Source organism: Oncorhynchus tshawytscha, linkage group LG28 (assembly GCF_018296145.1).
Source record: "Oncorhynchus tshawytscha isolate Ot180627B linkage group LG28, Otsh_v2.0, whole genome shotgun sequence".
Lineage (NCBI taxonomy): Eukaryota > Metazoa > Chordata > Actinopteri > Salmoniformes > Salmonidae > Oncorhynchus > Oncorhynchus tshawytscha.
In genome coordinates this window covers 22,906,802-22,930,578 of record NC_056456.1, presented here as the reverse complement: position 1 = coordinate 22,930,578, position 23,777 = coordinate 22,906,802, and the positions used below count along the sequence as shown (strand labels likewise).

At 40.4% G+C, this 23,777-nt stretch overlaps 1 protein-coding gene across 7 annotated transcripts in view; it reads right to left on the bottom strand.

Annotated features, from left to right (window-relative positions):
• The window catches only part of LOC112226939 (sodium- and chloride-dependent glycine transporter 1-like), an 80,483-nt gene that overhangs the window by 32,996 nt on the left and 23,710 nt on the right, over positions 1–23,777 (bottom strand). For 3 of the 7 annotated variants that reach the window (XM_042308382.1, XM_042308381.1, XM_042308379.1), the window contains 2 exons: positions 18,371–18,628; positions 4,840–4,937 (listed from right to left, as the gene is read on the bottom strand). In XM_042308382.1, coding sequence (XP_042164316.1) covers positions 4,840–4,881 — 42 coding nt within the window. In that variant the 5' untranslated portion in view covers positions 4,882–4,937; positions 18,371–18,628. Of the gene's footprint in view, positions 1–3,998; positions 4,297–4,839; positions 5,104–18,370; positions 18,629–23,777 lie in introns of those variants that run through there. The other 4 variants (XM_042308380.1, XM_042308383.1, XM_024391632.2 and 1 more) reach the window with 4 other exon arrangements.

Here is a 23,777-nt window from a genome sequence, read left to right as displayed (position 1 = left end):
CACTTCACAATACCAGCACTTACATTTGACCAGGGCAGCTCTAGCAGGGCAGAAATTTGACGAACTGACTTGTTGGAAAGGTAGCATCCTATGACGATGCCACGTTGAAAGTCACTGAGCTCTTCAGCACGGGCCATTATACTGCCAGTGTTTGTCTATGGAGATTGCATGGTGGTGTGGTTGATTTTATACACCTGTGAGCAGTGGGTGTGGCTGAAATCGCTGAACTCATTAACTTGAAGGGGTGTCCACATACTTTTGGCCATGTAGTGTATGGGGTTTGACACACAATAAGATTATTCACGGGTGGTTAAAGCTGCAATATGTAACTTTCTGGACGGCCAGACCAAATTCACATAGAAATGTTTGTTATAGATCTTCTCATTGAAAGTAAGTCTAAAAAGCGGTATATCTGTTCTATGTGTGCTATTTCTATGCTTCTCGCTCTCAAGTTTAGTTTTTGCGTCTTTTATTTCAGGTTTTGTACACCAGCTTCAAACAGCTGAATATACACAATTTTGGGTTATTAAAAATATATTTCACAGCAATTTAGATTGTACAATGATTCTCCACATTGCATGTTTTGTCACATAAACAGACATTAGGCAAACTATTAGAATTTTAGCAACCAGGAAATGGCAGAGTGATTTCTGCATATTGCACTTTTAATGTTTACAAGAATCCATATTCTTGGTGGAATGTGACAGGTCAGTGTAGTTCATAGTTCAGGAATGTTATGACCATCTTAAGAACTAGGCCTAGATGTCTGTACTCAGCTAAATGATTTAACACCGATTACCAGACATATCAATCGCTGCTATTGTTGTATATTGTTTATCGTTGTCATGCTAGGTAGGTGACCACACTGAGAAAAGTTATGTTATGTTTGAAAATCCCCTAAACCAACTATTTCTTACATAGAAGGAAACTCAAACTTCACAGTGGGCGGTCCCATCTGCATTTCTTATTTTATCTGCAATATGTCTGCAGGTCAGGTTAAACCAGCCTGAACGCCATATAGTGTCCCAAATAGCACCCTATTCCCTATATACTGTAGGCCTAATGCACTATAAGGAGAGTAGGGTGCCTTTTGGGGACGAAGCCTAGGTCCGCTAGGTCTTCATACTGATCTCAATAGCAGTGAATTATTAGATCGTTTCTATACATCAGTGAGAGTATAGAACACTCAACAATGGTCTGTGGCACGGCCAGGCTGCACCCAGCCAGCCAGGCTGTGTTGTACTGCAGTGTGGGGCTAGCTGCCTCCCCTCTCCTCTCCTCTCCTCGCTGCCAGCTGTGGGTCCAGGAGTACAACATGGCTGGAGACAGATCCCACAGCACTGGGAGAGCCAGAGGCCCTGAGCACACATATGTCTGTGCACTCGCCCCTCAGCTGCCTGCCCTCGATCTCTCCCTGCGTGTAAACACTCCAACCACTGACTTCCGCTCCATATACTGGCCCTCTCAACACCACCTGCACCCAGTTGGAAGCGCTGAAAATAGGCTGGGAAAAATGGGGAAATGAATGTTCAATTGGAGTCGGATGTGCTTCAAATGCGAAAGCCACTAATTTAGCTAATTTAACACCCATTGCTTACCAAAAACATAAGTACATTTTTACAGTAACCAGGCCTAAATAGTTCTGTTGGTATTTTAAATTAATCCCATCGTTTCAGAGAATCCTCTTCATTCATTAATTTATCCTCCAGAATAAGAAGCAATTGGTGAAAGAACATATTTGAATGAGGAGGGATATTTTTACAGGAGTTAATCATCTTATTACAGTGTTACAGAATTAGTCTAACATTGCAGCCAAACTGCTCTGCAGGGTATTGAAGTTAAATATGCAGTACAATAACATAACAGAGCCATACCCAGATTTAGGAACAACAGTAATCTGCTCCAAAGCCTCCAAGGGAAAATAATATCTGCTTTTTAACTCTGCAGCTCTCATTAGCTTTCTGGCATTGCCTTTCACGATCTAGCAAATCTGTTTCTGTACAGTGAAATCATTTGGGTCAATCATTCCAAGCTATGTTTTCAACTGCAATATGTTCTTGTCCAATCGGAAATGGTTCGGACAATTTAAAGAGACTTCTGTGTCGTGATATCGATGCTATATCTAGGCACTTACTTCAAGGCACAAAATCAGCCCACTACAATTCAGTAAAGAAAAAAGAAAGACCAATACATGAGGATTACATTTGTGGGCAAATCTTTACATCAAAATCTATGTATAAATCTTGCAAATTGAGCCTATGCCCAAACTACAATCTGTCAATCTCCGGACCCGGCAACAATTTCAAGCAGATTTCAAGCAATGTCACCATCAAATGAAACCAAACTGTCTTTATGAAACCAAGGGATGACGTTAGAGTGCCATTACATTTTTCCTGATTGTGAAAGGCTGTCAGACTAAGTCAGAGGTGCCTACACTAGCCTACCATGCAATTACCACATCCTTCTGAAGTTCTTATTACTTCAATTATCACTCGAGCATGCTTTACAATCACAGATGACCTTAGTCAATTGTATTCCTAACAGCGGGGTCAAACTACTGCAGAGAATTCACGTAGGCTTGACCGGCTCCTTTATGAATAAGGAAATGGGATATCTGCTGAAAAAGTGGTTTTATAATAATATATGGTATTTAGTAGATGGTTTAACCCAAAGTGATTTACAGTCATGCGTGCATAAACCTTTTACCTATGGGTAGTCCCGGGAATCAAACCCACTATCCAAGCGTTGCGAGCCATTATCTACCAACTGAGATACAGAGGACAGCAGTAGCCTAAACCATAAAAGTATAGCAATAGAAAAAGTCACATCCCCTTTGGTACAGAGAGAGTCACTTATGACACATGATAGTCAGTCAGGGGAGCGAGGCAGTGCGGTAGGTAGGTAGCTGTCCTATACAAAGCGACAAGGCTCTGTCTGTCTGTCTGAAGGGTCTGCCGTGTCAGGTGCACCTGATCCTAGAGCTCTCTCTGTGACCCATCATCCTGTCAGATAAACCAGTCGACACAGGACAGCAGTAGTTCACCTCTAACAACTACTGTAACTTATTCAATGGGACTTCTCAGTATAACGTCAACATAAAACGTCAATAATCGCCAACGGCTTTGTAAGCAATTCACCAATCAAACAGTATGTGGTCTTTATTCACTTTTAGGAATATGTCTATAGCAATGTGACACATACATTTTCCAGCAGAAATACATTACCAGGTAGACTCTGATGTTAATGCTATCTGAAACCTGAACCTTCTGAAGAACACAATATCAAATAGATTCTAGAGTATGTCGCATACCAGGACTGAATCAGAGGGACATTGCATCATTCAAAATAACTGTACAAACATTGATTGCATCCTTTGTCACATGCACCAAGGGCCATCCCTTCATCTGAGTAAATAGAGGCTGTTTCGCCCTACATAGATAAGAAAGCTTTCACTCAAATCTGTATCCATCCTAACAAGGGGGCGACGGGAGGCGAGGCGCTCAATGAAAGTGAACGATAAGAACAGTCTGCAAACAGGGCATAGGGAACTCAGCGTTCTAAATGGACTGTTTGTGGACACACTAGACAAATGGATAGGATGTTCAGTATCAGCAAGCAGAACAAGAAAAGATACATTGAGAACAGCCAAGCCTAAAATTAGACCAAATAGATAAGCGTCATACCTAACAGGCCATGAGCCTTTTAAGAGAGTTTTATCAATGAATATCGGCTTGACAACTTTGTGGTGCAACATGCAACATTTTTGTTTCCATTGTAAATGAAGAATTGTTCTACAGATGAGAAATCTAGATGACTCCTTGTCAACCCTTTAAGTTCCCCTACACTTCTAGGAGCACGGTACATTCATTTAGATGCATGGCTCTGACAAATTTGCATTACATTAACTTCACACACACACACCAAAACAGGGGGCATACACACGTACAAACAACATATATATCTCTGAAAAAATAGGGCTAAATTAAAGCTTTACCTACCGCGAGCAACACCATTTTTTAAATCTTCATAGAAATGTTTCTTTAAAAGTATGTGCAATGATCTCAGCGGCCCGTTTCCTTGTGTTTGTTACTGAACACTAGGAGGCTTGCTCAGTCTTCACAGCGGCCAACCAAAAGATGTGACAAGACTTGGCGCTCCACATAAATCGGCAAAGAACAAAGTGCCATAACGGATATCTATATATTTTATTTTAAACAAATCTTTTGGTGGAATTGTTTAACTGACAAGTCCCTTGGCCACTAAAGAGAGTGGCAAAGGAAGAGAGAAAAAACATAAATATGAGCCAACCCCCCTTTTTAGGACACTTTTCCCTTTCCCACTCTGTCACTCTTTCACAGTTAGCCTGCCCACTTCCTTAGAAACTTTATCACACACCCCTCAGCCAGCACCACCAGAACTTCCCACTGCAATTAGTTATAAAAACTTTTCAGTCCAGCCACACGTGGTCTGGTTTTTAAAGAGTTGTATCCCCCTTCTCACGTGGTATGGGGGCTATTGAGTCGTCACAGACCCCCTGAATGATCGCCGAAAAATAAGGCGGTCCAGACAATAGGTCGTCTTGATTCATTCAATTCTTTCAGGACCTTGTACCGTCGTCCGGGCAGCTCCACACAATTGCTGCTTTGATAGTTTGGATAAACTCACTCTCTCTGTTTAATCTAAAAAATCCAATCCATTTTTTTTTTAAACAGTTAACTGTCCAAGGTTTTCTCCACGAGTCGACAAAATGACAACATTTTGCTAGAGATCATTGGTATCACATACATCTGTGTATCAAACAGGTCACAAGATGAAAATAATTAGTAAAAAGAAACTGACCTGGTCAGCTGTACAGGCTGCATTGCTGTTGGACTCTGACATGGTTTGATAGTGCCCAGTGGTTCTCTCGTTTCCACTCCTGAGTTCTTCATTCACACCTTTCCTTTCGGTTACGCAGAAAGAGGGGGGAAAAAAAGAACAGCCTCTTTTTGCCCGGTGTTGATTAATGCCTGAATTATTTTCACCTCATTTCATCTGATGGAGTTCTGTTTCCTCTCCGCCTCTCTCAATCATTCGGCATGGTAGCGCTCTCTCTCCCTCCCCACTCTCACTCACCCTCCATTCCTCCCCCTCTCTCGCTTTTATTGCCCTCCCTCTCTGTGTCCCCTTTCTGTTCTACTTCACGATTTCAGGAAAATGCCCCCCTCCCATTCCCAAAAAGACAGGAGAGATCCACAGCTTTTGCCTCTACCTCCACAATGAATGGGTTGTTGTCATTGCAGCACCTTGGCTGCATACAGAGCGAGGGGAGCTGCTGGTTTAGCTGCCTGGAGTCAGGGCTCCTGCCAAACCTTCCTCAAGAGATGAAGGAAAAAGTGAGGAGCCGTGCGCTTCCACTGCACTCACTACCCTTGCTGTCTCTCCATTTCTTCCACTTGTTTTCAAGGCAGCTGCACCCAGACCACCAACACTCTCATTCATGAACACTTGACTCTCAAATCCTTGTCACTTGACATTGCCAATTCCTCCCTGTATGTAGTGCAAAAGGCACAGGGGCACATACCTTCCTCACTGCCTACAACATGCTTGCAGGGTCCCCACCCACCCATTTTTAATTCATGCTCTTCCTCTTTTTTTCAGAGGTCCAAAGATACCATAATATTTGTGCTCTTGACAATGTATGATCAACCGATAAGTGACAAAGACAGCATTAAGTGAGAGAACTAGAATTGCATCACAATGTAAGGAAGGGTTCAACAAAATGCCAAAATGTGTCACAAAGGAGGCCTTTCAAAACCTCTGCTTTTGGCCAAGTCCTCCAAAGAGTATCCTGTTAGTGGTGTCAAAAGTTGACAGACACCTGGCATGGATCCTAATGGATGTTTGATGGGGGACAATGGTGGCAACCGCTTCAGTGGATAGACTCCATGAGTAGGGCTGGCACAATTACCGTATAACCGACGGTTATGGATGAAGACGTCATGAAAATAAAATAACCAACCCTGGCATTTTGACTAGTAAACTCATGGGTACACTTGCAATAGATAAATAGGTCAATCAAACTCAACCAAAACAGTGTAATTGCCATGGAAATACGTGGGGGAAAGGGCCATGGGGGAAATATATTGAGTCTTCTGTTTATATGTATTTTACACTATGTTGAGGTAAAAATCAGAGTATAATGCTTTTAGGGATGTCAACCCCAACACATGTTCATGTCATTGTTACCAATCAACTGGATTACATTTTTAAATTAATTAGACTACCACTACCGATTTCTGTATACTAGCTATGCCAACCTGCTTATACGAACAGGAGTTAACATTGAGCAGTCACAAATAAATTCAAATCGGACTTAAGTGACCAGATTGTGGGCCTGTTATAATACATAAATCTTGATGGATTTGACAAATATCCACTTTGGTAAATCAGATTTGTTGAATGTGCGCCAATCTGGTAAAAGAATGTCTACGTTCTACTGAGTCCTTTACCACATCTATGGTTGCCTGGTATTGTGATGCAATCATTTCCATGGTAATGTAGAATGTTCATTCAAATGATGATAACTGATGTGGCTCATGCTTTGGATATTTTTTTGTATGTCAGTTGAGTTGAATCAACAGATCCCTGCACATATTTTACTTCCTGCTTTGCTCCTATAGTTACACTTGCAATACATGCCAGTCCACCCATTATGTCATCATTGACTTGAATGTGGACGCCGATCTATTCATTCTATTTCTATGGCAGGACATGCAGTCAGGAGTGTAGCTGAAGAGAAAATATGCCCCCCGCATTTCTTTGCTATTTGAACAGTTATTACGGTGACCGTAATAACTGTTATTACTGTTAATAACAGTTATTACGGTGACAGAAGGTACTGATTTCTCTGTCAGGGTTGGAACCTGACTTTACATTACATTATGAGGTTGCATAAAGGCAAATTGCCACACCCTCATTGGAGGAAATGATGATGTACACACATCGGTTTAAAAAGGGAAGTAAACTAAGTTGGCTCACATAATAAAGTAGTTGTGCTATATTGCTTTTTTAAAGAGAAAAACTAATATTCCAACAATTACGCTACTATTAGCCAAATGTAATTTACGACATTTAAAATTAGATTAGCAGATACATTGCTTTTGAATTGAACAACATAGGGGCAAATTATGCTAGGAATAAAGCATAAATAAGAAATAAGTATTTGAACCAGTGGGGGCCCCAGGACAGAGTTTGGGAAACCCTGAGCTAGGCGACAGCACACTTCCTGCATGCTCTTTAGTAGGAAAGGTCTGCAGACAGAGTGAGTGTGTGGTGTGTGTGTGTGTGTGTGTGTGTGTGTGAGTGTGTGTGTGTGTGTGTGTGTGTGTGTGTGTGTGTGTGTGTGTGTGTGTGGGATAGTGGAATAAATTACACACATGTAGAGCTCCTCTGGGCTTCCATATGAGGCCCAGGCAGCCACGAGCGTGGCGGTGGGGGAGTTTGACACTGTAGGTCATTAGAAACTCTACAGGGGCCACAGCCAACTCCTATTAGTCAGACCAAGAATAGGTCAAATTTAATGAGGATTTTGCGATGCACAATTTTTCCTGACGCTTATCAATAGTTGAACAGAGAGAGCTGTGTAGAGGGGTGACTATGACCAGGAAAAGAGACAAGAAAACTTACTATAAAAGCCAGTTGACATGTTGGGGAACTTGTTTTTCTAATTGTCCTTTTATGTCTGCTATTTAGCTCCATTTAGACATCACAGATGCCATGCTCTGTAATTGCCCGGATCTGTTCAAATCTTTTACTGCAGGAATGTAAATTGAAAATGTGAAACTAACATTCACACATAATGATTGCTCATTGGAATGGCATGGTCCAGTGTTTCCTCTAGAAAAATGTGTAGCAGTGCGTGGAAAAAATGAATTGAAATAAAACCACGCTGACACCATATTGGTAAAGTTATTTGTTGAAATGATTTGAACATATTGGACCATGCTTACAGTGCATTTGGAAAGTATTCAGACACCTTCCTTTTTCCACATTTTGTTACATTACAACCTTACTCTAAAAATAATTTAATTGTTTTTTTCCTCATCAATCTACACACAATACCCCATAATGACAAAGCGAAGAAAGGTTTTTAGAATTTTTTGCAAATGTATTAAAAATAAATAACAGAAATATTATTTCTGGACAAACTGAGCAATCAGGAGAGAAGGGCCTTGGTCAGGGAGGTGACTGGTGGAGTGCTGATTGGTGGAGTGCTGCAGAGATGGTTGTCCTTCTGGAAGGTTCTCATATCTCCACAGAGGAACTCTGGAGCTCTGTCAGAGTGACCATCGGGTTATTGGTCACTTCACTGACCAAGGCCCTTCTCCCGTAATTGTTCAGTTTGGCCGGGCGGCCAGCTCTAGGAAGAGTCTTGGTGGTTCCAAACTTCTTCCATTTAAGAGTCCACTGCGTTCTTGGGGACCTTCAATGCTGCAGAGCTTTTCTGGTACCCTTCCCCAGATCTGTGCCTCGACACAATTCCTTCAAACTCATGGCTTGGTTTTTGCTCTGACATGTATTGTCAACTGTGGGACCTTATATTGACAGGTGTATGCCTTTTCAAATCCTGTCCTATCAATTGAATTTACCACAGGTGGACTCCAATCAAGTTGTTGAGACATCTCAAGGATGATCAATGTAAACAATTTCGAGTCTCATAGCAAAGAGTCTGAATACTTATGTAAGTAAGATATTTCTGTTTTCGCTTTGTCATTATGGGGTATTGTGTGTAGATCGATGAAGAAAATGTTTAATTCAATCCATTTTAGAATAAGGCTGTAACGTAACAAAATGTGGAAAAAGTCAAGGGGTCTGAATACTTTCCGAATGCACTGTACAACCTATGTATGGTCCATATTATCAGGTATGCTATCAGCAAAAAGCATTATCACCTGCAGCCCAACTGATGCAGCATAGTGGCTATAAATAAATAAAGTCTCAAACAAGGGGTAGCCTATCTGCACTTACCCTAGTGGGCCTAGGGTGACCTTTTAATTAGTTAGCATCCTATTGACGAATTGTATGTCCCAAACACTTGCTTAAACACAGTTAATATAATGTAGGCCGACCTGTAAGGGTCATTTGGGGTAAACTTGCCACCCAGGGTACACTGCCTGTACTTCTCACAGAAACCACTTCCTGTCACAATTTCCCTGGGATACCCTTCTTTTGAACAAAGCCCATCAAAACTGCTGTTTTCCCAGCGATTGCAAGACTTGTTGTGCATTGATTGACTGACTGCTTGTTAGAATGCATGTTTCGCTCCCTATGGTACTCATAACTTGAACGCGCCTCGAGAGGAATATTTATTTACACACAACAACAAGCCGACTAGATCAATAGATAAACTATTCTACTATAGGGTGTTGGATTTTTGTATTCATTACTAATTTTGTTTGCAGTGGAAAAGTAAATGTGGACTGTTCCAGCATAGTTCAACCTTCTGACTCCACAGATGATTGGGGTAAACAGGTTAAACTAAACCTTTCATGGCACCTCCCTACTGGGTGTGAGTCATACCCGGGTCATACGCTGCCCATCACACACAACCCTGCTGCTAAGAATACATAGGCTAACCCTAACCCGCAAACGAGACAGGGAGACCGGGATCTCCCTGAGAACTCACCATCATCATCATCACTACACTCCTCATACTAATGATACTGAATATGGTAGTGGCGAAGGGGCAAGGTAAGGGGGGCCATTAGGACAGGACAACTTCCGACTAAGGCATGCAAGAATTTAGGAAGGATCGTCTGGCTGTGCACAGCCCATCAATGAGGCGGCCCGGCAGCCTGAGAAAAGCCCAGTTGCTATAGAGAGCAGGGGTAGGCCACAAGTCCTAAAAGAGGAAGAGCGTGCGGGAGAGAGAGAGAGTGAGAGAGGGGGGGGAGCTGTGTGTGGATTAACACTGGGTGTTCCATTTCAATTCTAAATTTGCAGTCTTTATTTCCTACTACGCTCCTATCAGAGAGTAGATCTCACCACATGCCAATTTCATTTGCTGAGAACATCTGAGTTCTAGTCTAGCCCATCGAATCTGCCAGCATTTTAAAAAAAAAAACTTTTTGGAAGGGTATGGCTAGCGTTATATCAGGTATAAGATAGAAAATCTCCCTATTATTGCACAACAACATCTCAATCTTATTCAAACAAAACAAAATCACAGAAGTGACACAGAATGGTCCCAGGACAGTTTGAAATGAGCCGCCTTTGGGACTCTTTCCTATTCAAAGCACGCTGCCTCTATTGACAAGCCAAACAAGGAACTTCAGTGTGGGCTAAATTACTACTGCTGTCCAAACATGTCACTTTCGCAACTTACTGCCCTATTGATGTGCGGTTTCCGGATCGTATTCTCACTCAGTTGGTTTGCAGACTAGAGATACTGACGCAGACATGCACACACAAATGTTGCAAAAGCAAGCGTAAACCAACATGCCTGTTACCCCACTGCTTGACACACAAAGCTTGTTGCTGATTGATTTGAAATAATAGGAAAGCACACGCATAGAAAATCCCTTTGTGAGCAATCTCATTCCGTTTTGAGTGAAACGTACACAACTGGGGTGCGTCGTAGTGGCCATGGCCAATGGTGCCGTCTCCGATCCTACATTTTAAAGGCCGTCCTCTTGGCGCAGAGACAACATTTCCTGCAATTCTACATATTGTGGCTTGGGGCGGAGAGAAAATGTTACCGTTTTAAAGCTAGTTTGATGCAATTGTACACATGTTGTCATGGGGATGAGAAGAAATTGCAATTTTAAAGCTAATTTCCTGCAACTCTACACATTTTGCCATGGCTTATGACTCAAACATGATAAGAAAATCAATAGGGGCCCCATGCCATGACATTTGGGGAATTTTAGATTTAGATAGTGATTGTTAGTTCTCAAAGATGATCTTATTTAAAAATATATAGCTCCATTTTCTTTTCTACATATTTTATATCTGGCTTTAGTCGTTTTAAGTTTACACTGAAAACGTTTTATCGTCCCAAAAATTATTTCCCCTCCCCATAATCATATTTTTTGGCGTGCCGGCAATGAATATAGGGGAAACACTGAGCTTGAGCTGCCCTTGCTCAAAATGTAGGAATCATTCTTACCATTCTCCTCATTTGAACTGTTTTAGCAATACTGATTCGTTTTTTGCCCAAAGGTAACAATAGTCTAACTATTGGGATCAAAATAACTATTGAGTGTTATCTGCTCTCACTGTACAGAATCTGAAACAGAACACATTTTAATACAGGTGTAGACAGGGTCACAGGGAAGCTTTTAGTAATCATTCCCAACATTATCATCGAGACCTCTCAGTAGATTGGTATGATGGATCTCTCGGTCTAGTCTTCTTCAGTGATACATCTAGTACCCAGTGCAGTGCTCAGAGATATTCAGCTCTCCTGTGGACATGGTAATGATGTTTGGTCCTATTAAATCCACCTGCATTTAGATTTCTGTCCATTATTGCAATTTACTTAATAGCTCATCACCTCTGATTAGTTTCACCTAAGTGGTGGGGTGCGTGAAGGCTTGGTACAAGGAAAATTAGGATAACCCTACATTTTCTCAACAGTTCAGACTGAAAAACAGAAAAGTGACTAAAAATAGCTCTGGGGAATCTCTCTCGCCGGACAGACTAGGTAACGTGGAGGACAGAAAGCAGAGAGGTCAGAAACTGACCTTTTTTTGGCGCATCTGACAGCCTTTATCTGGGCAACAAAAGGACAAATTCATGAAGCTTTGGTCGGAAAACAACGTCCTAAGCATTTCTTCCAGTTAGAAGAGTGAGTTCTGCTTAGCCTGGCAGCTTTCAGGGACACAGGAGAGCAATCTCTAACGCTTGGGTTAACATGAAGTTTTCATGATAATATCTCCCCTCCGTAATTTAGCTGGAAGGGCCCCAGCTGTTAATTCTTTATAAATAGCGTGTAGCTCAGATTGCCTCCAGGGAGAATGGGGCTCAGTGGAGTAGCTGGGGAACAAATCGGGCCAGATAAAGCACACAACATACACATTTTGACAAACATATGGGACCATTGCTGGGGATGAAAGTGAGGTACATGTGACTTTAGTTCACCTCACGTGGATTCACCAATGAGCAAATTAGAAGAGCAGCAGCAGAAATTGTTGCCGACCTGACTTTTTTGAGAAGTGATCGAAATTAAGAGGGCTTTATAGGGAAAAAACTCAATCCAAATATAATTTTTGTCTGAAATAGCTACCACAAGGTTAGTACATGTGCTTTTTCAAGAGTTTTTTTTATTTATTATTCACACGGGCACAAAAGTAGAATTGACATTTGTTTGCATACATGCTAGCCACTGTAGGTAGGCCCCACTTAATTCTTCTTACGTACTTTCATAACTTCGAAATCAGATAAAACCTTGTATAAAAGATAAACAAACAACTGATTTAACATTTGTGTTTAGTGACAACAAGGGTGAATGAAGGCCCTTTATCTAGATAGGTAAACAGAACTGGTCCAGGGTGGTTGTAGGATTTTATCTAGTATTTGAAATGATGCCAGATTTCTAGTAACATACATGTGTAAGGGACATAATGTAGGTTAGTGAATGTGAAAAATTTAAAAAGAGACAAAAAAGCTTCATTCTAATCATTTCAAAATTCAATGTTTTGCTATGTGCTAAAAATGAAGACTTTTCTTTGTCAAGTCATGATAACAACTCAACAGAATAATTAGTTATATTAGTAAATGACTTCAAAACAATACCTTTTTGGAGAAATAATGAATATATTAGGCTACATGTGTATGCACATATTGCTAGTGCAATGGAACGTGAGCAAGAAAGAGCGAACTTTTGGAGATGCTTTCGGGGGGCCTTGGACATGGAAGGAATCAAAGTGATACATAATATGAAGGCGGGTGTTCCTGTGAGGGAGCCCTGAGAACGATGGACCCCCCTTCGTCCCATACCTATATCTCCCATTCACTAGACAAGGGGCAGAGCAGGTTGAGTTCGAGCGCAACAAATTACCTAAATATGGGGTGAAAAGCCTTTGAAGGACCTCAATTGGACCGTTGAAAATAATAATAATAAAAGAGATGAGAAGATTTAAGAGGCCTCGAGGGAACACAATGCTCAACTGCTGTCCATAATTTCACAAAGTAGCCAGCGAAAGTGGGTCTCTCCCTTTTTCTTTTAACTTTGTTTATCCTTTATTTGGAAGGGGCTGCCATTAAACAGAAGAGAGAGGAAGAAAAGTAGGAAAAAACTACATTTTCAGCCTGAGTGGTTTCTTCAAATGAAATCTAAAGGCCGAAACTCAATGGGCCCTTTGGTTGGGGAAACTTTTTAAAGGAAGCGCAGCAGTGGACGTGTTTGGCATTTGGTGGCCCTTGTCCCCCCATTGTACCTTCGCCACAGTGGCTGCATTTTCCCTGGCTCGGCTTCTTGGTGCACTGCACTGTACAGTCAGAGGCTCAAACAAACAGAAATCATGTTTTGACTTCCCCTTTGCTCCGTCACATCTGTTCCCATGCCCCTGAAGGCAGCACAGTTGCACAGTTACAAAGATGTGAACACTCAAGCTAATTCAAGTGAATGACTGACGGCTCAATATGGTCCTCCTTACATAAGAAGGGAAGGAAAAGCTTTAAGCAGACTGAAGTCTTGACGGACAGACGAACTTAAGCTTGCCACACGTTGTCTTTACACAAACTTCACAAGCAAGGCAATTATGTACAACATACAAGTCGTTTAGATCCTCTACGCCTCAATACTACACGAAATGTCTTGCCAGTTTTCCAAGGTGAGAATGTTAACAAGTAAGAAACAATAAAAGACAAACTACATCAATATTCGCGATATACTTATTTTTTCCCCTTTTTCATTGCTATGGAACAGACTTTTCTGTATCACTTAGTCTGCAGGTAACCTACTGTAAACCATTTCATGGCAGAATGGTCCTTAACAGGGATGGCTCCTGTCCTATGGGACCCTGCAAAGAAGCCCACATTAGCAGGCAGCCCATGGGAAATGCAACTCACTGCAGCACTACCCTAGTACCCAGGGGAGGGGGTGCAAGAAGTCACCACAGCTAACAGTCGCTCTGCTACTGATCTTTAGTCTTTCGTCTCTGACAGGCCAAGCAGAAATACCCCCGTCATTACCGGGCACAAATATGTTTTCAATGTCCGTTTCACATGCATTCTTTCTCTTCGCTTTCTTAGAGAAGTGTTTCCTAACCCCCAACAGCACACATTTCTGTTGTAGCCCCTGACAAACTCACCTGATTCAACTAATTGAAGGCTTGATGATTAGTTGACAAGTTGAATCCGGTGTGCTCGTCTGGTGCTACAACAAAAATGTATACTGTTGGGGGTACTGGAGGACTGGAGAGGGCAAACACTGTCTTAGACGATTACAGAAGAGGCACAATGACACGTGATGCGTGTCCCTTCCCCAACATATCCTCTCTCAATGCATAAGACAGCTAGCTGTCTCGTAAAACTGTGCACCAAAACCTCATCCGGCTGCCAATTCAGGGAAAGTGAGTCCATACGCTATAAAAGATGCAGGAGAGCAATTCAGAAGATACGGCCTCTCTTAGAAAGGTTGTAAAGAGTCAGACTTGGGTTTCTAATGCACAATCCCAAGCAGAATAAGCAGCATGTCCATGGCAAGTAAGCTCTCAAATAGATAGAAAACTAGAAAGAGCAATTTTAGCAGTAAGTGAAAATAAGTATACAACTACTAAAACGTCAATTACTGTAGGTTATGTATTAGAGGTCGACCGATTAATCGGAATGGACGATGAATTAGGGCCGATTTCAAGTTTTCATAACAATTGGAAATCTGTATTTTTGAACACCGATTTGTCGTTTTTTTGTTTTTTTTACACCTTTATTTAATCTTTATTTAACTAGGCAAGTCAGTTAAGAACACATTATTTTCAATGACGGCCTAGGAACGGTGGGTTAACTGCCTCGTTCAGGGTCAGAACGACAGATTTTCACCTTGTCAGCTCGGGGGATTCAATCTTGCAACCATACAGTTAACTAGTCCAATGCTATAACCACCTGCCTCTCGTTGCACTCCAGAAGGAGACTGCCTTTTACGCAAATGGAGTAAGCCAAGGTAAGTTGCTAGCTAGCATTAAACTTATCTTATAAAAAACAATCAATCAATCATAATCACTAGTTAACTACACATTGTTGATGATATTACTAGTTTATCTAGCGTGTCCTGCGTTGCATATAATCTGACTGAGCATACAAGCATACAAGTATCTGACTGAGCGGTGGTAGGCAGCAGCAGGCTCGTAAGCATTCATTAAACAGCACTTTCGTGCATTTTGCCAGCAGCTCTTCGTTGTGCGTCAAGCATTGCGCTGTTTATGACTTCAAGCCTATCAACTCCCGAGATTAGGCTAGTGTAACCGATGTGAAATGGCTAGCTAGTTAGCGGTGTGCGCGCTAATAGCGTTTCAAACGTCACTCGCTCTGAGACTTGGAGTGGTTGTTCCCCTTGCTCTGCCTGGGTAACGCTGCTTCGAGGGTGGCTGTTGTCGTTGTGTTCCTGGTTCGAGCCCAGGGAGGAGCGAGGAGAGGGACCGAAGCTATACTGTTACACTGGCAATACTAAAGTGCCTATAAGAACAACCGATAGTCAAAGGTATATGAAATACAAATGGTATAGAGAGAAATAGTCCTATAATTCCTATAATAACTACAACCTAAAACATCTTACCTGGGAATATTGAAGACTCATGTTAAAAGGAACCACCAGCTTTCATATGTTCTCATGTTCTGAGCAAGGAACTTAAACGTTAGCATTCTTACATGGCACATATTGCACTTTTACTTTCTTCTCCAACACTTTGTTTTTGCATTATTTAAACCAAATTGAACATGTTTCATTTTTTATTTGAGGATACATTTATTTTATTGATGTATTATATTAAGTTAAAATAAGTGTTCATTCAGTATTGTTGTAATTGTCATTATTACAAAACAAACAAAAAAAATTGTCCGATTAATCGGTATCGGCTTTTTTGGTCCTCCAATAATCGGTATCGGCGGTGAAAAATCATAATCGGGTCGAACTCTATTATGTACAAGAACAAAACATTATAAATAAATCAGTAATACATCATGTCATAAAATCTAAAGATGGAGGCAATTCTACTGTATGTAATATAATACACTGTATGTAGGGGAGCCGTGGCAGTTATTGATGGCGGGAGAAGGGCTCGGTCCTGTGGAATGACTAGCATCACTGTCTGTCAGTGGAAGACAACAGACTCGGCCATGGGGATCGGAGCAGGGGGGAACCAATCACAAGAGGGGAGGGATTTTTGGAGGGATTTTTTTTGTGCGGGATTTTGTCTCTTTCTACTTTTGACTTCACGTTTAAACCTCAAGGTTTGACCTTACTCGTATACTTTTTTCCTGTCCAGATAAGAGAAGTTTTACTATCTCTCTCTGTCCATTTCTCTGTTTTACTAACAGCAGTGTGAAATTTGAAAATGTTGTTGTGAAGAACATGTGATGTTGTTATTGAGGCCTTGGCCTCTTGGAGTGGTTTGATGACTAGGACTAGTAGGACTCACTTATAAAATACAATACAAATCATTTATGTGACTACTTGTGATCTTTATTTGCTTATTCTATAAGCTAACTGTATGTCAAATTGTCTTACAACTGTATGACCTTGGAACAACCTGCAAGAGCCAGTACATTTTTTCTAGGTATGTATTTTGTGTAAGATTTATCAAGTTACGCTAGTTCTCTGGAAAATTACATCATAACCTCTACAATTAAATGAATTCATCATTTAATTTAGCCTAGCAAGATGTGTAATTTATTACAGTTAAGGCAGTTTTAAAGTAGTGAGTAAGCTATATTTGAGTTCAGTGGAGTTTCTCTGTGGCCCTCAGCCAGGGACACACTGTTCAGACAATTACAGAAGTGGCTGCTGCGAAAGCCACCTCGGCCAAGTCAAACAATCAGCCTGCAGTATACCTGCTTGACAGACACATGGGTCCAGTTGGGTAAAGCCACCCAAGCTCCAGTTACTTCAGTACTAATACTGTGGCCAGGGGTGGCTGCTAGCCACTATCCCCAGTGTTCCCCAGTGTTCTCAGTAGTCAAAATCGAAAGGGATAAAGGCATGGAATGAAATATTAGGGATAGTCAAAACCAATTTCATACAAGTTATACAAACATTAAACACATACAAAATACATAAAACAATATAGACAGGACACTTAGGAACGTTTGGCTAAATTCAAGCAAGAATCTCAGAGAATCTCATTGATCAAGTACAGGTAACACCTTGTCGACTTGATAAATAGGCCTATTCTATGTCTTCAAATGATAGGCTAAACCAAAAGGATAATTCTTCACAAAAAAAAAAAATAATTCATTCAAATGAATGTGCTATTTAATTACTTTAACCCAAGTACATACTGTATATTATCTAAAGGACCTTTCAAGTCACTAACCAGATGTTTGGTTGATATGCAAAAACATTTTATTTTTGGTATGAAACATGATTTATTTTTCAGTTACTAAAATAATTCTATATTTTAACTGGATGTAATTTATAGTCTTTAAAGTAAACATTGGATTATCTCCCACAAACATTATAAATGTGGCACTATAACCCAAAAACATTACATTAGAATAACTATATTTCAGGGAAAATTAAGTACACACCCAAAAATTGTGGACTACAAATTTTAAGTGGCAATAGAGCTACAGAGATAAATTAACAGAAAACTTGGGAAATAACACAAACTTTACTTCACTACTGACCTTGATAACTGATAACATCTCATGAGAACTCCACATTAAATCATTTTGCTAAAGTTTCTACAACTAGCTAGAATTCTAACTACATTACATTTAAAAAAAAAAATTAACAAAGCAACAAAAACAGTAGACATGTTTTTATTTCATTAGCCTACATTTTGTTATATAGACTATAGGTCTTTCCAGTTGTCATCCAGTTAGCTGATCCTTGGTCTATAGGGCTAGACCAGTGACCAAGTAACAAAGGGATACATGATCAACAGCATAAGGTCAACTAATGTTCAATTGCTGGGCAACAGCTGCACACCACTATTCCTCATCATTGACAAAACAATACTGTAGCTCAAGTGTGATTTGCCACCCTTAAAGAAGAGAAGCCTCCACAAGTTATTTTACCAGTCCTAAACAAAACTCCTCTTGTCTGCCCACCAGACACTTGTGTGGCGACCTACTCCCCTCAGTCTATGACGGGGTGTGTGTGTAGATGAGTATGGGAGGGAGGGGGAAAGACTAAATAGAAATACAATAAACATAAACTTAAACTCACCAGAATCCCCGGAAACTGCTTTTCCGCCATGCTTCAGTCAGGAGCGCTTTCAAGCAGAGGGACCTCTTTCTCTTCCGTGAGGATGTAGTCTATGTCCGTGCTGCTGCTCGTCTTCTTCTGGACACCGGTATGTTTCAGTAACAGCGGCTGGCGTGCGACGTCGCCCCGTTGCTCTCTCGATTCCCTTGTCTCCGACCGTAGCTGAAGTGGCGTCTCTCCTTTGTATTAATTCTCCACTAACCCAGGAACTTTTCTTTCCTGTGAAAGGGACATGTGACAAGGAGGGGGGTGGAGGCAACACTTTTAGTTCCTTTCCCAATTTCAAACATACATTTCATCACTGGGGAAAAAACTCCCTCCCTTTCTAATGGTTGAAGACACTTGTCTTTAGCTGACCAAAGGCACCAGTGGTGAGGATGCTGATATATGCCACAGATTGGAGAGAAACTAGATTGAAATTTTCCTGAAAACTAATCGCTGAAACAATGTGCTAGTGTATAAACAGATTAGTCGACTGTTAGAGAAAAAGCTCAGACTTGTCATTGACTGCACATTGCACAACAAGTGCAGAGAGCAGTAATCGAAATGAACCCAAGAACATGGGAAGCCAACAGTGTTTAATTACTTCCCAGTATAAATTGAATTGAAATTTGATGTCTGCATTGTTCTCTTTTATTCAATTATGTGACAATGGTAAAATTGTTCAAGTCAAATACTTTACATTTGGAGCACATAGAAATCAATTACTCTCTGTATCAGGGGAAGATGCTGTTTATCCTAGAAGCTAATTAATTCCATAGGAAAATTCATTAACATTCACTAAAGCTAAAATTCACCATATTTAAATTGAATTACACAACAATAATGAATATCATACATACAAGTGCCTTCAGGAAGTATTCATACACTATGATTTATTCCACATTTCGTTGTGTTACAAGCTGTATTCAAAATTGATTAAATATATTTTCTCTACACACAATACCCCATAATGACAGGTTGAAAACATATTACATCATTTAATACCTTGAATACCTTAAGTCAATACCTTGTAGAAGCACCTTTGGTGGCGATTACAGCTGAGTCTTTTGGGGTAAGTCTCTAAGAGCTTCCAACACCTGGATTGTACAATATTATTCTTCATAAAATCCTATTTAAAATATTTTTTACATTATTTAAAAAATTATAATCTTTTTTAAATTCTTCAAGCTCTGTCAAGTTGATTGTTTATCGTTGCTACACAGCCATTTTGAAGTCTGCCAATAGATTTTCAAGTCGATTTAAGTCAAAACTGTAACTTGGCCACTCATGAACATTCAATATTGTCTTGGTAAGCAACTCCAGTGTAGATTTGGCCTTTTGATTTAGGTTATTGTCCTGCTCAAAGGTGAATTTGTGTCTGTTGGAAAGCAGGATTTTGCCTGTGCTTATAGCTGTATTCCATTGATTTTTATCCTAAACAACTTGCTAGTCCTTGCCAATGACAAGCATACACATAACATGATGCAGCAACCACCATGCATGAAAATATGAAAAGTGGTACTCAGTGATGTGTTGGATTTACCCCAAACATAACGCTTTGTATACTTAAGTGCCTTGTTGCCAACAGGATGCATGTTTTGTAATATGTTTTATTCTGTACAGGCTTCCTTCTTTTTATTCTGTCATTAAGGTTAGTATTGTGGAAGAACTACAATGTTGTTGATCCATCTTCAGTTCTCATATCACAACCATTAAATATCACAACATTTTTCTCCTGAACCTATTGAGGCTTGCCATAACAAAGTGGTTGAATCAAAACATTTCCACTTTCAATTTTGTGTTATTATTTTTTTTCATTGACAAACTAAATTGTTAATACATTTTAAATTCAGGCTGTAACAAAACTAAATATGGAGAAAAAAATGGGGTGTGGATATTAGGACTGTTGCAGTGTTGCCAACGTGTTACCGCCACACTGGAATTCATGAGTCAAAATTTCACTTGACCGAGTCACAGTAATCTCCTCTTAATACACTGGACATGAGTTGGTAGTACCCAACTTGCTAACAACCATCAGGTGCTAATGGCCTGGTACTCAGGGCTCTATTGTCCCTCTAACCACTCTGATATCAAGGCAAATACAATAGAAAATCACATCAAACACATCATCAAAACAGTAGGCCTATCATACTTTTAAAACTCACCTCACTGTGATTGGTCAATTTGAAGAAAAAAGTTCTAAAACAGGTTGAAACTGAGTGGAAAACATGTTCATTGTGGTTGTTGTTTCAAAGCCTAACACAATGATAATGGACAATGCTTTCTAAGGTGATGATGAAGTCAAAACACCCATATGCATATTATTATATTATATTATATTATATGCATATTAGAGTTTATATTAGAGTTTAAGCATGCTGTTGCGTAGTTGTAGTTGTAGTTGTAGTTGTAGGCTTGATTACCAACAACGACGAGACGGCCTACAGGGAGGAGGTGAGGGCCCTCGGTGACAAATAAAATAAAATTTGATTTGATTTGACCGTATTACCGCCACACCGGCGGTCATGAGTCATGAAGGCAGTCAAATTCCACATGACCATTTAGTCACAGTAATTAGACTTCTCCAAGCTCTGATGCTGCTGCTATTTAAATTACCAAACTTGCTAACTGCCTGGTACTCAACACTCTATTGTCCCTCTAATCACTCTGACATCAATGCAAATGTGTTTTGAAAATCTAATCAAACACTTCCTGAGAGCCCATGAGCTCATGTTGCGCAACATTTCTATAGGCTATGCAATCGTGGGAGAAAACCGCTAATAAAAAGACGAGGATCCCATCACCTTTCTATAGGCTAGGCCTATGATATTTATTACTCAACATTCCTAATATTATGCACATTGCTTATATTTACAACAGGAGTATAGCCTGCCTGGCTGGTATGAAAATGAGCCATGGGGAAAAGCATCCTCCACGTGCTATTTAAGTGCATAGATGACATGTATCTTTTCCGCTGCCCCTGTTTCGATACAGGTACATGATAACGGTCCATTCTAAATCAAAACAAATGTCACACATATATTATTTAGTATATGTAAAGACAAGACTAAATGAAGAATAGTCTGATGGGTGACAATATCAGCCTATCACTTGTGAATTATAAATTATCACTTGTGAATTATGCCCAGCATAAGAAACAAACATGTCAAATCAAATTGTATTTGTCACATGCACCAAATACAACAGGTGTAGTGTCACGTGTGTCCCTCTCCGGCCTCTAGGTCACCAGGCTGCTCGTTATGGCGCACACCTGGACTCCATCACATCCTTGATTACCTGCCCTTTATATGTCACTCCCTTTGGTTTCTTCCCCAGTCATCGTTGTTTCTGTTTCTGTGTCATGTTGGTGCGCTGTTCATTTATTTATTAAACGTATTCACTCCCTGAACTTGCTTCCCGACTATCAGCGTACATCGATGCAGAATGACGACTCACCAAATGGAAGCATCAGAGAGTGTTTTTTTGTTATGTTTTGGTGTTGGTTGTGATGTCGGGCCCGGGTGTCCGAACCGGAGCTACCTGGGAGGCCTCAGAGAAGCAGTAAATAACAAGTGGGGCTATATACTGGGGGTACCGGTACAGAGTCAGTGTGCGGGGGGCACCGGTGTCAAGTTAATTGAGGTTATATGTACATGTAGGTAGAGTTATTCAAGTGACTATGCATAGATAATAACGGAGAGTAGCAGCAGCGTAGAAGGGGGGCAGCCATTTGATTAGCTGTTCAGGAGTCTTATGGCTTGGGGGTAGAAGCTGTTTAGAAGCCTCTTGGACCTTTTGAGGATCTGAGGATCGATGCCAAATCTTTTCAGTCTACTGAGGGGGAATAGGTTTTTTTGTGCCCTCTTCACGACTGTCTTAGTGTGCTTGTACCATGTTAGTTTGTTGGTGATGTGGAAGCCAAGGAACTTGAAGCTCTCAACCTGCTCCACTACAGCCCAGTCGATGAGATTGGGGGCATGCTCGGTCCTCCTTTTCCTGCAGTCCATGTAGCCTATCCCATAGGCATATGTTTGATAAGGTTTGTGTCACAACTAAAGCACATTAATTACAATGGGTGTAGAACCTAACTGTCATACATAAAGAGTGTGTGAGTTTCAAGTTTGGGGAAGATAATGTTGACAAAAATGAACCTTTATAATAAAAGCATGACATGCATAATTGCATTTGCGGTCTCTTTTGATAATGGTGTTTTCCACTAATGGAACATTTGCGCTTATAGCCTACTACCATGTGCACATTGCTGAGCTTATAATGTGAATAAATAAACTAATAGTTTATCAACATTCTAAGCTAAATGTTCTGTTATGTTGCGTGTGGTTGTATTAATTTGTGATCTATTGTATCCCGCAACAGTCCCAGACTATGTTTGGAATATTTATTTCTCGCACAGAATAGGTCGACTTTGTACTATGGGGGATAGTAGATTGACATAGGCTAGTGGTTTTGCTGTTTGTTAGGCCTACTCATCTTATTGACTGACGAAAAGTACATTTCAACAGTTCTTCCAATATCTTCAATATGCACCTTGGAATTGGATACGGACACGTGCAGTTGCGTCCTGGATGTGTCTGACTTGTAGCCTGTGAGAACGACCCAATCAGGTAATGGAGAGCCATGTGAGTGAGAGATGCTTTGGATTGCGCTTTGGATTACATTGAGAATAGTCTTATAGGTGAAAATATGATCACTTGATGAGCAAACAGCGTGTGCAGCCTGAGGCAAGGAAGTTTTTTTCAAATCATTTTTCAAATCAATAGCCTATCGTGCAGTCCATATATGATTTCACTTCTAAGTAATTCTAAGGTTTGTATTATTCACAACTAAAATTGACAGAAAACTCAATCTAGCATATAGGACCTGTTTCAAATTATCACTTTAACGCTCAACTTTCATGCACTTCATATGCGCACTCGCTACAGAATGGGAAAAACATCCTTTCTATTTTATTCAGTTAAGTTCAATTCTATTCTTCTTACTATAAAATCATATAATATAAAAATAAAGGCATGGGACTTACGCATATCTTATCTCCTAAATTTACGCGCCTACAGCTTATGGCATGGCGCTTAGCCCGAAAACATACAGTAGGACAACTCATATTCTGTCCTTCTGAAATAACTTTTCTTCATATCATGTTTCTTTAAACCTCCCTAAAATAAATCATGGATTTATTGTGATGGTGTACAGTATATAATTATTATTTTTTTAATATAGATGCTCCAAAGGTGTGCATCAGTGGCTTGTAAGCATGGAGCCCTGGAATTGCTAAACGTGTTTATGTTAATTAAAGGTACATTTCCATGAGACCGGCAGGCTTTTGCATGACAACAACCAGCTGACAAAATGTCATGACCGCCACAGCAGT